The following is a 17908-nucleotide window of genomic DNA, read 5'->3' on the forward strand; positions in this document are numbered from 1 at the left end:
TAAAATAGAATAAATAAAGGTTAATGTTTTCTTTCTGAAATAGCTTTATTTATAGCATAATTATTGGACCAAGTCATGGAGGAATTCATTGTAAAAGTCGCTGTTTAGGCAACTCCTCGCTGAGGACAGACTAGTCGCAGTCGGGGTATGTTGAAGCTGGATTTTGTTATCAATAACCCACAAAAAATTGGTGAGTCAACTTGAATTAAGTTTTAACGGCTTTAAACTCAATTTAGGTAGTAGAAATACCGATTTATGAAATATTGAACCAAAATCGCACTATCGACTTATTTAAACGACTTTAGCACACCGCCTAAAAGTGTGTTTAAAATCAAAGAGATCTTGTTGACATAATATATAATTTTACTTTTAAATTCCATTTGGATTATTATAAGCTGAATAAAAAACGATTGTGGAATAAAATGCTATCCCTTAGTTCTACAAGTAACTTAACTATTTTCATACAGAAATAGCTACCTGTTTGATTGTAAATAACATTAGAGAATAAACGGCAATGACAAGTTCATTTGCTGACCTGTGAAAAGAAGGGACAAAGAGTTTGTCTCTTTATGTTTATTTATGTTACACTTATATTGAAAAAGACTTTTGCTATGTTCAGAGTAGTCATTAGCAATTCATTGTTACATATAGATATAGTTGAACATCTGATAAATTGAAAATTTATAGTGGCATTTAAATATTGTCCATCAAGTTAAATATAAAGTTCAACATAATTAAATACCGTTAGTGACTCTGTGTTGTGGGTTGAAAGATCTCAAATAAGCCGGGAAATAAATTTGGTAATTAAATATAAAAAAGGTATAAGTCTTGACTTTTGAAACCTTCATTCAATAGAAAATGTAACATCTTTGAAGGAGAAGAAACATTAAATTGTTAACATAGTAAGTTAGTCATTTTCAGGTTATGTATTAGAAAAGAAAATTATCATTGACTATTCCATAATATAGGGATAGAACATTCTTATTGATGCGAGGGTGCCTTCATCTGTCTGTCTATCTGAGCTTAAGTTTGGTACACTGATGGACGGGAGCCTGGGACCATTGTCATGGACTGATTTTGATGTATTGGAATATGTGAATTTTGTGCGAGTATTTAGTGGGTTTAATATGTTTCAGTATAAAACTTAATAATATTAAGTGATTAGCCTAAGTGATTGAAATGCTATCCAAGTCAGTATTTCGTACGAGCGAAGTCGCGGGCACAGTTACATCTGAAAATTAAAAAGTAAACAAGTTAAATGGTCACACAATCAGTTACATCTTTTGGTGTTCCAACCAACTAGTACTGTGTCTACAGTGCATAACATTCATAGTAGAGAGTAAAATTTTATTGTTGCTACTAGCGTAAATTATCACGCCTAGGATACATTCAAACTGTTAAGTACTTTTAAGTACTGTTAATTATTAAACATATCTTTTTAGCAAAATATTTGGCTTCGACATTAATAATTTACACAAAGATAACAAAGTAAACGTCAATTAAAATCCTGCTTCCCATACCGTAGAGACAGGTATTGATGGCGATATTGAAGTTTGGAATATTTTAACGTGACAAATGTCAAGACGAAAATAAGTTTATTTAAAAAGAATTGAGGGACACTGGAGTGTTCTAAATAACAAATGGAAGGAAGTAGAGCATATAGAAGGAAGAAATAATGGAAACATGGAAGATAAGTATAGGATGGTAACAAATATCTATGCAGTTGTTGTGAAAATAATTATTAAGTGAATTTATATTTATTGTCATTGAATCTAAGTTTATTAAACTTACAAAATGGATATACATGTAGAAGTGTAGAGAAACTTAGGATATCGAATTTCATGTATACTTGTATTCCATTAATTGATAGTTTTAGAATACAAGTACCTATACTTAGCAATATTAAATATATTAAAAAAAGGAAGGGATGTAGTGTATGCATAAACGTAGTGTTGTTTGTCTCGAGCGTACACGCCATAAGTACATGCCGGAGAGAGGGGACGTCAGTCGATGTCAGACCTTTGAGCCGGCAACACGTGTCGGTACGTGAACGAGCCAAATATAGCACAACGAATGCTACACTCTCCTTCGTCGATTAAAGGTAGGCAACGCATATGCTATTGCGTATGTCCATGGGCAACGGTCACTTCGCTATTTCAGCGATTTCGGGTGGCCGATTGCTCGTTTGCCACCTTTTGATATAAAAAAAAAATAATGCAAAAACAACTGAAAAGTTTAATGTCAATAGTCTAGAATACTGAATGCAAAATAGGTGGTTTAAAATTGGAATCCACAATTTGATTTATTGACGCGGCAACCATCTCATAATTCAACGTTTAAAGTTTGAAAAAAGATATTGAAATCAAATTAAGTATAACAAAAATGCGATAGTATATTTTTATAAAACAAACATCAATAATCTAATATTCACAGTGTAGCAAACCTGAAAAACATAGTATAATATATCCGGACGGGGAAGTCCCTTGCTTATTCACAATTCCCGGAATTCCTAAACACGTGCGCACGTGACCAGGGACTTGGGTTCCCATAAATCGTTACCCGACAATCCCCTCCTTTGCTTCGCGGCGGCTCTTCGGCACGCGACGCCAAACCGATTTCGAAACGAACTTGTATGGGCCAAAAAAGGCTTCATGTTTCTTAACTTTTTTTTCTCTAATTCTACTTTTAGCTAGAGCTGTGTTAAGATCTTTCTTTGATAGTTTAAAATAAATGAAAACTATTACTCTAAAAAAAGTTTCACTTTTTTCGACTTTAATGTAAACATTTACAAACTCTGACGTCCAACTTAGAAAGTCTCTTAAGTATTTCCACTAAAAAATACATAAATCAAAATAATACTTTATATAAAACAGATTAGAACCCGAGTATTTAACCAATATAACCATAAACCAATAGTTGCATTTCTCACGTTCATTTGTCAGGAAGTGAGCTATCGATCAGAACCATCGCTATCGCGTCGGAAGCCGTGCGTTTGTAACTTTGACAATAGAAAAATGGACTAGTCAAACAGCCGCCGTTGAACCAAATATGTATATCCTGCAACTTTCTGCAGAGGTTAGGTAAAAACAATCACACATCACGTGCATAATCAGGGTAACGCTTATGTAAAATTGAAATAGACTTGATAGTTGATAACGACTTATCAACGTCAACGAAGTTTGGAACTTGTTTGTTTTTATATAACAGAGGGGAATTAGCGCGCTTGGCAGATCCTGTCTCTTAAAAGTCAAAGATTTGTAACATAATACCGGACAACTCTCGCAGTTTGTCAGCAAGCAATCGATTCGATTGATGTACACCGATTGCTGTTTGTTTTACAATGTTTTATTCGTCGAGATTCGAAGTAAATCTAAACAAAAATGTGTAGTTTAAATACGTTGTAGTGAATGAAAAGGTTTTCTTGCAAACGTATAAGATTAACAAGTGGCCATGGTGTATCTTAGTATAGAATTCTGATGTAAATTTACTCCTAATGACCACTTAAGTCTTAATGTGTCAGTGTGTGCGTAAATAAATGAAAGTGCATTTATATACTAAGTTATCTGACCTGGTGGGCATAAATCAAATTAAATTATGATAGCTGGCTAGCCCCCCTGTGAATGTAAAAAAAAATGTCTCCAGTTCCTGGTCGTATAATAGCCCGTTTATATTTTTGTGACAGAACCGCTATAGCAACGCTCCTCTTACAGGCCAGATATATTTGTTTGACTGTATATCTACGAAGTCATTAACTCGATCAAAAATATTTTGTATTCAGCCAGTTCGTTTACGAATTCCAAAAAAAGGTGGGTAATTGTATAAGAGCTTAACTTACGAAATAAGGTATTCGCGTGAAATGAACGAACACGTTATGTGTTTACGTCGTACTTTCCCCCACCCGACGAGACCCCGATGTGAACGCAGCCCTTTAATAATTCACCAACTTTCATCATTTTCTATTTCGCATTCATTCACGTGTTACGAACGACTTACGGAATATATTTCTGTGGTGTGCTCTATTTATAAAAATGTAATTCGAAAATTGCGTCTTTATAATTTTCCATAATATTGTTTTGATATTACTATGTAAATTAAAGGTAAAATAAACAGACTTTTTTTTTCCAGAGAGGAATGCTTTATGCAAACTACGTGCTCCGGGGGGAGGGTGTAGTTATATGCGATTCTCCCCCATAGCGGAGGCATACCCACTAAACCTCTCTGTTCCTCCAACGCATCGGGACGGGGCTAAATTAACAGACCTATCCTGTAGCATTTAATTATAAAAAAAATGGACTGCATATTGGTTAAACTTTCCGCTTTATTTAATAACAAGAAGCAAGATAACCATAACACGCTCTAGCCTTTAGGTTAAAAAAACATTAAAATAAATGACTTCCAGAAATGTTTTTAAATATTGATTAGAGCATTTTTCAAAATATACGCAATCTTTTGTCCACAAGCCAATATTCTGCAGCTACAATATTTCACAAGAACCCACCTACCGTGTTTCTGATATGTTTATTGGAAAACAACCGTTTAGATAAATAATTAACTTTTACTTTCCTTTTCAAATTTTATCTCTTAGAATACCAACCAGAAATATTAAATTTTGCACCATTTTTTTCATGTTGTTATCATAACTTTAAAGTTACGTTACATACAATTTATCCCAATCATACAAACATCTGTGACTGTAGGGTTAACCGTGGGCTTCCATTGCCTAAACATATGTTCAACAAAATACAGTTGAAACTGGATAAGTGAGATGTCAAGGATCTGCGATATTTTTAAGTTTATAATGGTTTCTCGCTTATGGAGATCGTCTGTCGGCAACGGACAACGCCATCCTAAACATTGTTTTTGGAAGAACGTAGATAACAATGTTTCTGTACATGTGTTCCGACAATGGAAACTGACGGTTATACGTTGCTACAAGTACCACATCTTATGTGCAACATTCTTTATACGCATTCCCGTATATAATGATTTACGAGGCAGATTATGTCGCCATATTTCACCTTGTTTTATTTAACTTTTCGCCTCGCTTACTTCGGGTCCGTTGACACACAAGAAATATTGCCATGTAATTGCAAATATTCCTCTATATTCTATAACAATAGCTTTTTATATTGTTACTAGCGGTCGCCCGCGATTCCGTCCGCGTGGGATAAAAAAAACATATTTGGTAGCTTATGTATTCTTCCCGGCTACGTTCTGTATGTGTGCCAAATTTCATGGAGATACCTACAAACAAACATACATCCGTGTAAACATTTTCATTTTTATTAGTAAGATATAAAATCTATTTAAAGATTTTTCAGTTTTCATTTTCAAATTTTTACAGGAACTTTTAAAGTATTTTCAACTGCCAACATAAACTGCTGACTTTGCTTACCTATTAACGTTGAATTTGTTTGTTGCAGGGTGAAAAAGACAACGGAAAGAACTGCATTCTGTCCTGCGAAAAAAGAAAAGCCGACGATGCGGATATAAATAAGGACTTGAAAAAGGTTCGTAACAAATTTTATAATATCATGAGGTATCCTTTAAAAATTAAACAGTTCCTTTTGATGTACAATGTTAAAGTTTCACATATTTTTTTTTAATTTTAATGGTTATTTAATCCAAAAAAAATATTGGGAAACGATTCTTCGTTCACTGAGCTGACGGCCAACCTCCATTAAATGGAAAGGCACCTTAAGAAAGGAAGAGAGAGATTTTTCGTTGTAGATAATGTAACAAAATATTCATGTAACACGAAAACTAACTTTCAACTCAATGAAAACTTATCTTTTAAGGTAATCTTACTTATCTTTTATGCTCGTAAGGAGCAGACCTCTCCAAACTCTTAAATCAGACCTAAGTGTTTTTAATAAAAAGATACGTGAAGTCTACTCAAAGTTTTGAGTCGAAGTGAAACTTGAGACGATTTTATCGACAAACTTCTTGTATACAACGTTGCTTAACTTAACTTATCTTTTTTACTTAAAGGTACTTCGTATCTTTGAGTACAAGATGCTAAATGTATTTCTATTAGAGATTATCAAGAGTCGAACGTTGTACTACATTACGTACAACAGTTAAAGTTTATCTTTTTTAATTCGAAATAATCGATCGTTTTTTGTTTTATTTATTGCTTTTACTTTATTATTTAAAAAAAATTTAGACCTTCCGCCACTACCACGAAAGCAAATTTAGTTAAGTTTGTTTAAATAGACTGAATAAATAAACTAGATAGCAAAACGCATATTTGACTATACTTCTATACTAAATAATTAAATCTACTGAATTCGTACTAACATCATTCTCGGACTTTTTGTTGGCGAATTAACTTACCTCACAAACACCGATTAATAGAGTCCACGATTAAAGCTAAAATAGTTCATGTTTGCTTTGTCAACAGAGATACTCAACTCAGCAATAGCTGCGTTTGTCGTTAACATGTGTACAATGTTCAACTGTGTAATGTACACGTTACGTAATGTACAACTGTGTAATGTGTACATCGTTGCAGTTGCACTGACTCGGCTTCTGTTTAGTATTCCACGTCACCATGCAGGACGTGCGCAGATTGTGAACAGGGACCACACTCACTGGGTTACATAAAATTCATTTTTGTAATTTAGAGAAAGTTACATCGTTTAAAATAGAGAATGAGATGTAGTTATTGGGTGTCAACGTCATATGTCATAACTAATTTAATACTGATCAATGACCCCATATCCGACATTCTTACGGTAAAGGAAAACTGAGAAGAGATTCAGTATCTACTATGGCCTAGTGACCCTAAACATAGGACAGGCTCCGAGTCTCTCAGTGAGGACGTATTGATGATGATGATGATGAATGACCATATTCATTCAGTTAATCTTTTTGAATGAATGATTTAAATTTACTTTTACAAATAGTTATATTTTCAAAAGTCATAAACACACCGCATTTATCTTTGCAAATCCTAATTCCCAAATTGTTTTCCATGACACTGAGTCGACCCAGTTATGGCTTTCGTTATCATTAATGTCGTTTCGTGACATTAAATACTTTAAATGGGGTTAATTGCGCTGAAAACTGACTTCAGTAATTTCTGCAGCGCTTTAATAACAAACTACTTTTTTTACAAAAAAAAAGTTATGAAAAATTTAAAAACAGTTCTACAATTATCTTCTTTTAATTGTAAAAAATATCTGATTAACATTTTAAAAGAGAAAACTTGATATTAAAAGATAAAGGAAACTATTACATTTCATAAAGCTTCCATTTTTCGCTTAATATTATCTCTATCTATATAATGAATAAAATTGGAGTGTCCTTTTTTGTCTGTCCACAAAGCAGCGTTTGTTCCTGGTAATCTCCGTAACGACTGGGCCAATTTTAACAAGACTCTACGTAAAGTTGAATGCATGCAGGCATATTATAGAGTACTTTTTGTTTATTGCGCTGAAGATTTTTCAGGCAAACATAAGTGCACAAATACAAGTGTCATAATGACTGTAGAAACATTTAAAATATTTATATTTATAAACAAAACACAAACAATTACTTAGTAATATCTATTACACGTAGTTTATTGTAGTAGACATATAGCAGACCTGAAACTATTCAAGATTTATTAGCAGCTTTCATTGGGGTTGGTCACGCGAGCGAGCTGGCCTTTACAGGATAGGTGACCTAGCCCATGTTAATAAATTATACTACCAACTTTACGATAGCTAATTATTTCATGTAACTTGAATACATTGACCCTTATAGCTATAACATATACTAATAGTATAGGATAGAAACATGGCAGTAGGGTTTTATATAGACGTTTCGGCCGAAAATTTATAAGACTGACATTTTTTTACTAATAACTCAAAAACTACTGAACACTTTCTTAATTTTTCAACATTAACGGACACGCAATACTTTTCGAATAAAAAATATGAAAATCGGACAAGCAGGAGCGCATAAAATAAAAGACGAATTGAGAACCTCGTCCTTTTCGAAGTCTGTTAAAAAATCAAGTTTCTAGGAGCGACTTTTATGAGTTTAACAACTAGTGGTTATTTAGTCACAACAAATATCCAAACAAGTTTTGCAATTCTTTATGACATGTCATTTGTCGCATTACAAATGATAGAACACAACGCCCCAGATGTGTTCGATCACGCGACCGCCTCGTCTGCCGAGATGCTCTATTGTACTAAGTGAGAAAGAAAAGTTATACTACGATAACTGAGGACTTAGGCATAAATTTTATTATATAATACAATATAATAATAAATAAGAAAATTGTATGAAGATAGCACGTTAAGATAAACACATATAAATGCCAACATATAACAAACAAGATGTTTATTTTACGAACAGAAAAAATATAAAAACAGCATTAGAAGATATAGTATGAATTTTGAACAAATTAAAAAACTACTTACTAACTTATGAAGCTAACAATATTTTGGATATTGACTCAAGTCTATAGTTTTTGTGGACATACAACACTTCTAGAGTCGGGGTCATTTTGTTTTCATTATCTCCACAAATGGCGCTTGGGGTTGCTTTGAATTTACGAGGAGGGGCGGCGCACTTCGCCCTAATTTAAATACATTACCCGCCTTGAAAGAACCGCGGTAACTTTGTACTTATGAACTAACTACAAGGTTTTATGAACTATTGTTGCAGTTTAAGTTTTAGGTTTAAATATTTTCACGATTACATTACCTTTGGGACTTTACTATGAGTTACTTAACTGTTACTTAAACAGACCTATACACACTCTTAAATTTCATTTTTTTTAATAATGCAACATTTTTCTAATCCTCGAACTTCACCAGTTTATTATCTTTATTAGTAAATAAGTTGTCGCCCGCGACTTTGTGCGCAAGAAATAAAAAAAATATATTTTTTTTATTTTTTGTGCGCCTCTGTGTTTTCCAGACTAACTTGATCTAACTCTATGCAAAAATTGCATCGAGATCCATGTAGCCGTTTTGGAGATAAGTTCAGACAAACATCCATCTAAACATTCGCATTTATAATATTAGTATGAGTAAGATATAGTAAGAAGTAAGATAAGTAAGTCTGTGCATATAGAAACTAGACTCTGGACACCGAGTCTGTTCTGGCAAAACACGTATTATGTTCTAACATGTTCATCTCAGTAGCAGATCCCTTTGTTTGAGGCGAATAAGCTTGGATGTTTGAGAGAGTTGCGGTATTGTTGTTTGCAATTTCTATTCACGAAATTCCTTGTAAAGACCGCATCACAAAGTTGTCTTATAGATGTCTGTAGTCTGGATATCTTTACCTTGTTTTAATAAATTTTATTAATTTATTATTGCTATTTAATTAACGTTATTTGAGGTTGGATAGGTAATTTATAACTATACTATTTTTAATCACTAAAATAATAAGATGAGATTATAATGTTACTAATATTATTTTTTATTATATTAATATTATAATTGGAAATGTTTAGATGGATGGATATTTGTTTTTTGTGTTGTCAGAACTAATCCGACTGAAATTTGGCATAGATGTAGAACACAGTCTGGAAGAACACATAGGCTACAAATATTTTTTTTAAGTCCGCGCGGACAGAGTCGCGGCTACAGGTAGTCTTATATATAAAATTCTCGTGTCACAATTTTCGTTCCCATACTCCTCCGAAAGGGCTTGACCGATCTTCATGAAATTTTGTGAGCATATTGAGTAGGTCTGAGAATCGGCCAACATCTGTTTTTAATCCCGCGCGGACGGAGTCGCGGGCGACAGCTAGTAATTATATAAATCAAAACAATTATTAATTAAAATAATTTATAGTAAATAAATTATAATAAATCTAAACTATTTTTAATGAAAATGAATTATATAATAAAATATTTTAATTCAATATAATGTATAAAACAATTTCGTTAATTGTAAAGCGACGTCGGTGGATGAGAATAAAAATAAATTAAATGAACAAAAACTTGTGGCACAGAACAATGGTGCTTGCGCCAAAAATATCACAATCTGAGCGAATCCCGGACAAAACATCTGCTGTTTTATAAATTAAATCACATCGCACAAAAACGTTTTTATCTTTTATGACACAACCATTCCGATCATCTTTCTTACATCGAAATGGATTATTTTGTTTTGTCATTTCATTTTACGTTGGTTTTTATATTTACCTCCTTTTCAATTACATTAATTTACCTTTAAGTTTCTTAGCCTTAATTAGTAGTACGCCTAAGACATATAGTTGACTTTTAGTTAAACGCATAACCGATTCTAAGATTGCTTATTTTTGGTTTTTATTAATTCAGTTTCACGACTTCAATACCTTCAAGGCGACATTCAAGCTATTATTGTTTATTACTAAATTGTGCTATGTAAAATATCGTCAGATCGATTCAGAAACAACAATTAAATTCAGAAAGTAACACCCTAAAATAAAACAAATTATGAGATAACATCGAAAATAATAAATACAAAGGAAAAGGCTTATGCGAGGATAAATAAAACGCTCATAACACCCTGTAGAATGTTTCGTTTAAAAAAATAACTTTTCTCATTTCGCTGTCAGGCGGCATACCTGTGTAGGAAACTTTATACAAGCGATTCTAGAGCTCAATTTCCACGAATATTATGTCAATTCAATTTTTTTAAAGAAGATTACACTGCTCTACAAAGAAAATATTCTTAAACTAAAATCATTTTTTTTTAACTTTTTCATTTCCTTCTAAATTGTATTTGATTCTAGATTTCTAATAATTATGAATTTCAATGATAATTTTATATTAAAAGTTGTAAGTTAAAGTTACTGCTATCTGACCATGGACAAGTTTTTATACTCTGTACTTCTGATATTTGGCAAAGATAAACTCTATGTTTTGTTTGCAGGCAAAGCTTGAAACCAAAGCATTGAAGGCGAAAAGGCCGGGCTTCACAGATGACCGCTACAACGAGACATCGTACTATATTGAGAATGGTATTTATACAAACATCACTAAAATATATTCGCAAAACAACATAAAAAAATTCAATAGAGAAAAAATACACTGCCAGATTTTTATTTAGAAGACAAGTTAGATGTCGGCAAAGAAATAAACAAGACTAGTTCCATGTTTAGAAACTGAACCTATGTTAACATTAAGATAAATACTAATAAAGTAAAAGCAGTACAGAAAACTGCCATCGCATTTATAGCGAAAGTAATTTTCCTATAAATAGCGTTGCTAACAAATCACTTATGTTACATACTGGTTATATATAAAGTTGTTTGACCGCAGAGTCGCGGTCTGCGTCCGATACAGATCATTCGAGTCTTTAACAACAGCTCAGTTGAGGTTGCGGCGGTAAACGCTTTCCATTTCTATAACTCAACCTACTTTAAACCAGGCTAGTTTGAAAACTATGTCTTTATTATAAATTAGTTTTATTAATATTAACACTTTTTGATTTATAATATCGTAGTACAAATTATACAAATTTTATCGTCATCATTGAAAAATATTTTAAATTTAAAACATAGGAAGTGAAAAAAGTAATGCAGGATAAAACAGCTATCAAGAATTGTTATCAAATTTTGCTTTAGATGAAATAAGATGTAAATAATTATTATTTTCAGGTCTTAGAAAAGTCTATCCTTACTACTTTACGTTCACCACCTTCACGAAAGGCAGGTGGGTTGGGGAGAAGATCTTGGACGTGTTTGCGCGGGAGTTTCGAGCTCATCCCGCTGCGGAGTACGAAAGATGTATCAGGGCTGGCACACTCACTGTCAACTACGAGAGAGTCGACCCTGACTATAGACTCAAACATAACGACTTACTTGCCAACGTTGTGCACAGGTAAAACTTTAGCGTACCATTTAAATAAATTGACATTTCTACCAATGATATTTTATACTTTTCAAGAGTACACAGTACGTAGTCCACTTGTTATTCATATGCCATAATTGTTATGTCCAATACACGTGCAGGTTAAAAAGAAACCTCGTATCCCTGTGTAAAATTATTAACTCTTATTTCTTACTTACCTCTTCACAATAAACCAAAGCTATATAAATTCTATATGGAAAACCGGTGTGGTACTATGTCATACGATTTTTGAAGAACTTTAATTTTCTAGAATACAATCTTTTGTAGATATAATCTAGGTTTTTATAGAAATAAGCCTTAATGCAGCGATCACAAAGTCTAAGCTTGTTTGTACATACAGGCCTCTTAGATTGGCAAAGAGTAAAGAATCTTCAGCACCGAATGAGCATGCGAGTGCACAGTTATATTCAAAGGGGAAATACTTTTTTAAATGTTAATAAAGGGTGTTTTATAAATTCTCTACATCGTTGACTATACTTCTGTATCTTTAACATCAACCCGTGGTATGACTTTCACTCACGCATGTTCATTTGCTGTTGTTTTGTTCTCGTCTTATTTGTACATCATACCACGAGAAACATTATAAGGTACAACGGACTCTGAGCAAATTCTAACACTATCGCTCATGTACACGTTTAAAGATTTTATTTCTGTGATTCTTAATTTATATGCGTTACTGATTCTACTTAACACTAGACAAGTTTCAAACTCTACACTTATCTAATCCAAGTTAATGTGAACTTTATTCTTCATTAATAACTTCTTTGTTTTTCTTAAGCTTCGAATTCTCCATTAACGTTTCGAACGTGAAGTTTAAAAAGTGTTTGCTTTACTTTCTTGAATCATAAGATTAGTTCGGCGCATTAAAGTTTTCCAAGTTTGCTACTAAAACAATTAACTGAATTTTTCTGTCGATGTTATTTTGCTCAGCGTCCGAGGCACTTATAGGCCAGAAGCCTGACGTGTGTATCGTTGCAGGCACGAAGTACCGGTCACCAGCCAACCGATCACCCTCGTACATATCGACGAGGAAATTGTGGTTGTCAACAAACCAGCCTCTATCCCCGTAAGTGGCAATTGAGACAGCCATGTTTATGTAATGCTTCGATCATTTCTTCTTTTATATCCTTTGTATGTGATGCATGATACCTTTTTAACTTTATAGTAGTAGTAGCAGTAGTAGTAGTAGTTGTATATCTAAAAATGCTTTTGTCCCGTGTTATTGCAGCAGTCATTCATTTTAATCACGACACAACTTTATCTGTAAAGACTCCACATTATATTTTCTTAAACAGGTCTAATGTAAGTATATCTGAATATTTTTATACATTTTAAATGCTTTATTATGTTAATTGTTGTGATTCATACCAAGAATAAGTTTGATAGAGTTTGTATTAAAATAATTAGTAAAGGAAAAAATATATAACTGGCCAAAGAGATAAAAAAAAAGTTACTTAAAATTATAAGATTTATGGTTCGAAATTTAAATTGCAAAAAAGAACAGTTTTAATAATATTTAATTCTTTTTTTAATCTTAGTAAAAACTCAGTACACTATAAATATGTGGCTTAAAAGATTTTCGGTGCTAATGCACAGCTTGCCTTACAAGAAATATTCAGCAGTTTTCAGTGATGAAAGGCCTCTCGCGTCAAAAGACATCCTTATTCAAGTTGGCTTTCACTTCTAAGACATCGGCGCAAGCTCTTTGAGGCACATTAATAAATTAGACGTTGAGCTACGAGATTGCGTTTTACACTTCTTTACTCCTAATAATTTACATCTAGGTTAAAACTGACGTCTTCTTAGACTTCTTAATTATTAAAAAAATTAAAAGAAATCAAGAAGATACAAATCAATGTAAATGTTATCGTTGCACTAACCAAATTGAGATGACAACCAAAACTATTCCATATACCTTTTGAAATAGGATCCATTCCATCCTCAACTCAAAAGTCTGAGATCCAAATCATTTCATGAACACGAAATGCCCAAGCAAATTGACGATGCTTTTGTTATTACGATTCTACAAGTATAAAAAGAATTTTTCAACCATCGGAATATCTCTGTTATTCGTCATTTTGGCTTTAACAAAGTGGCGATTTTTATTTTAACGCAAGGCCCCAAGTGACCGACCGTGTCCAATTACTTTGATTGATGCAGCACCACAATGGGAGGTCCCGAAGTGCTCTTGTAAAGCCTACTCCGATATATTATTGCCATTATACTAAAAAAAAAATCGACCCCATTTCGATTTGAAAATGGAATTATTGATTTCGCGCATGTTCGTATGTTATTATTGGAAATTTATTAATGGAAAAAAGATGAAAAAATATTACGATTCGATTCTCATTTAAAATGTATTAAGAAATATTTTTAAATGTATTTACAATAGTCATTTACTACAGAATGTAATGTTTCTTTAGTACATATTCGTTGCAATTATATATTATATCAATGGACTCTACTCATATCATATTAAACAGTATACACTACACGCAAGTCGGTCCACGTTACTACCACTATATATCGCAGTTCATAAAATGTCTATGAAGCCTTTGTTTAAAGTTACTTTTAACAAGAAAGAATGAAAATATATTGAATCTTTTGTACCTGAATAATAAAATGTATCAAACTCTTTATTATGTACACTTAACATTTAATTAAAATAAATTTTTAGTTTAAAATTACATATTAACCAAAGTAAAGTAGGAATTTTTTAAATACTGCAATCGAATCTTTACGAACGACTGTAAAAGAAGTAAATCATCAAGCACTGCTTATGTAAACTTTGATTCAATCAAAAGTTATTGCGACATCATAGGACTATAACTTGTCCTTAATAAATAATTCTGTCCGTGGTGGGCCAGGCATGAGACTCCAGTGCTCGCTAGTCCCTTGCGCATCATACACGTGGATGAGGAGCTACTCGTGCTAGACAAGCCTTGCTCTCTGCCGGTGAGTCATCGCGTGACCGTCCCAGTCTCTGTCAGGCCCTGGTTATACAATTCGTTTCTCTTACTTTATACTTAATTAAATTTGTTCATTCTGATCAAATCCTCTGGTTTTTGCCAAAAAATCACATGAATCATTTTATGGAAATCACAGAATAGAATAGTCTTTGTTTTAAAATTTAATGTTTTGTAAGAATGTATTATATAAATATTAATCGAGTAATTCTTGCAAAGTAAAATTTGTTGTTGAAGTTGTAACTATGAATTTAGTTGTAAATTTTCCCAAACTAAATTTCCCTACCAGGGTCTGACACAAGATTGTAATCTGCACAAGTTTGGACCTGTTTAAACTCCAAACGGAACTGATGGAACGTGCGGTCTCTTGAATCCCACTTGAAAGTGGAACGATATTGATCAACTTGCGTGTCAATACTTTGATTTTATTTTCATCGATTTTATCGACAGGCTCGTTAAACGTACATCCCAATTCTCTCTTCAATTGAAATTAATTAATTATTAGTGATTTCTTAAGTCCACTGTTTAAGGATTTTTTAAACATTTTTGCAAAATTAAAAAAAAAATGATGATTTGAAGAGAGAATTAATTCGGCTCGCTTCTATAAATCGAAGAACATCGTAGCGCGAATTATGTTCAAAAACTACCATGATAATACTTCTTGAATCGCATGTTAAAGCCTTTTTCATATTACTATATCCAAAATGCACTGAACATTCCTGCCGTTAACTGGCACAATTAACTTGCTTTTTCCAACAATTGTATCTGATTTTCTTAGTTTTTTTATACAATTATTAAGCCTATAACTTTCTGGTGTTTTATATTAATTCTACATCACTTCATCAAGAATGCTTTCATTATCATCATTGTGTGTTACACCGCCTAATAATGTTTTAATTTATTTTCTAAAACAATATTTAAAAAAAAAATACTTAAATATAAAAAAAACCTTGCTTATTCAACCAGTATCTTTAAATGTATTGATTATAGAATGAAGTTTGAACAAAAATCTTTTAGAGTATTAATGTTAATCGATTCGTCAGGTTCACCCGTGTGGAAGATACCGACACAACACCGTCGTTTTTATTCTTGCCAAGGAATATAATTTGAAGAATTTGAGAACAATTCATCGGTTGGACAGGCTAACTTCAGGTAAGACGAAGAATAACACACAATGTAATCTTTGACGAAGGCATAAAACATTATAATAACTCCTAAAAATGTTTCAAAATTTATAATTTTTATATTAAGAACTCATTTAAGTATCATTGTTGAATGAATTAAAGAGCTGCTATCAGAGCTTCACCTTTATAATTAACAACTTTTCAATAAAAAAATTCTTCGTTGCCTCATCAAACAAATTCAACTGTGTTCAGGGTTATTGCTATTCGGAAGAAGTCCGAAGAAAGCGAGACAGATGGAACATCAGATAAGAAACCGACAAGTGCTGAAGGAATATGTCTGCAGAGTAGACGGACATTTCCCTGAGTAAGATATAATTATTGCTGTAACTATAGCATCATTTAAAATCTATATGTAGCCTCTAACAAGAATTGCGACATATGTTTAGTTTTAAATTAATAGACTTAAAATTGTTTGTTTCAAACTAAGGTATTAATAATTAGATTAAATTGACATCAGCATTTTCAATACTTTGCTCCGACTATCTCTACTATAACAACAACTCTAGATTGTTGTTGAGGAACTATTGAATTCGAACAACTAATAATTGAGGTTTATTAAATTACGATAACATTTGCTTTATTGCTTCCAACTTGCAGCGAGGAAATAGAATGTCAGGAACCAATTGAAGTGGTGAGCTACAAAATTGGAGTGTGCAAAGTTTCTCCCAAGGGAAAGGATTGCTCCACAGTTTTCAAACGATTGGGATTCAACGCCAATAACAATACTAGTGTAGTACTGTGTAAACCAAAAACTGGACGAATGCATCAAATTCGAGTACATCTCCAATATTTAGGTGAGTTATGCAGCAATATTTCTTTCTAACAATTTATAATTTGTTAACATAAATGTATGTTACTTAGGAAAAAATTGAAATTGTCTGACATGAATTTAATATCTTTTGGTACAGGCTATCCAGTTGTCAACGATCCATTATACAACCATCCAGTATTTGGACCACTCCGTGGTAAAGGAGGCGATACTGGTGGCAAAACTGACGAACAGTTAGTCAGAGACCTCATTGCCATACACAACGCTGAAAACTGGCTTGGAGTCGACGCCGGCGATGATGATTTATTATTTTCGAAGCCAGTATCTGATGATAAAGGTACATTTGAAAACATTTTTCTTAATAACTCACTTTATAAAGCACATGAAAGTATTAATTTGCTTTTGCTTCTTATGCAGTGGGCGAAGACGATTGCGACACGGGACCAACTTCAAGAGAATCATCTCCAAGACTTGAATCTCCTGCACCTGGTCTAACACCATCTTCTGTTATGACTCGTGAGTTAAGAAATGTTATAGTTTTTTATACGTGATATCATTGTTTTTTATATAATGTATTGTTTTTTTTAAAGCAACGCTTCCAAGTCCATCTAGTGGTGCGGAAGCTCCAGTGGACGTGGCTGCGAACTCTCTGTGCACCCTAGCGCCATCACCGGCCACATCACCCGCTTTCAATGACGACTCCAATGATGCTAAGGTCAGTTTGCGAGGACAGTTTTTCATCATCAAAGTTTGATTGTCATCATGTCAGCCATATCCAGTCATTTAATTGATCTCAAAAAGTTTATTGTTTCGGTTTCTTTAAGGTTTTTTTCTATTTCTATGATTTTACGATTTGCTAATTAATATCCTGATTTTGTTCACAGTCCGATAAAGTGACAGTGGCAACTCAGACGGGTTGTGGGGCGGGCACTAGGGCTCCCAGTGCAGCGGCAGTGGCCAGCCTGGGCACTGGCGCAGTGGGCACGGGAGCTGCAGACTCGCTGACAGCTGATCCACACTGCTACGAGTGTCGAGTGCGTTACCGCGACCCGCGTCCCCGCGACCTTGTCATGTACCTACACGCCTGGAAGTACAAGGTATTCTACACCATATCACTAAGAATTTACGGCTTGTATTACTTTT

General features: G+C 33.2%; 1 protein-coding gene across 3 annotated transcripts in view; it reads left to right on the forward strand.

The window, feature by feature from the left end:
- Positions 1-17908, forward strand: part of LOC106127631 (RNA pseudouridylate synthase domain-containing protein 2) — a 229821-nt gene that overhangs the window by 210014 nt on the left and 1899 nt on the right. For 2 of the 3 annotated variants that reach the window (XM_013325774.1, XM_013325776.1), the window contains exons 2-12: positions 5424-5510; positions 10867-10954; positions 11594-11816; positions 12825-12912; positions 15856-15964; positions 16189-16300; positions 16594-16790; positions 16905-17102; positions 17183-17281; positions 17356-17480; positions 17650-17862. In XM_013325774.1, coding sequence (XP_013181228.1) covers positions 5424-5510; positions 10867-10954; positions 11594-11816; positions 12825-12912; positions 15856-15964; positions 16189-16300; positions 16594-16790; positions 16905-17102; positions 17183-17281; positions 17356-17480; positions 17650-17862 — 1539 coding nt within the window. Of the gene's footprint in view, positions 1-5423; positions 5511-10866; positions 10955-11593; positions 11817-12824; positions 12913-14713; positions 14802-15855; positions 15965-16188; positions 16301-16593; positions 16791-16904; positions 17103-17182; positions 17282-17355; positions 17481-17649; positions 17863-17908 lie in introns of all 3 variants that reach the window. The other variant, XM_013325775.1, reaches the window with a different exon arrangement.

This window comes from Papilio xuthus, unplaced genomic scaffold (genome assembly GCF_000836235.2).
Source record: "Papilio xuthus unplaced genomic scaffold, Pxut_1.1 DF824655.1, whole genome shotgun sequence".
NCBI classification, from domain to species: domain Eukaryota; kingdom Metazoa; phylum Arthropoda; class Insecta; order Lepidoptera; family Papilionidae; genus Papilio; species Papilio xuthus.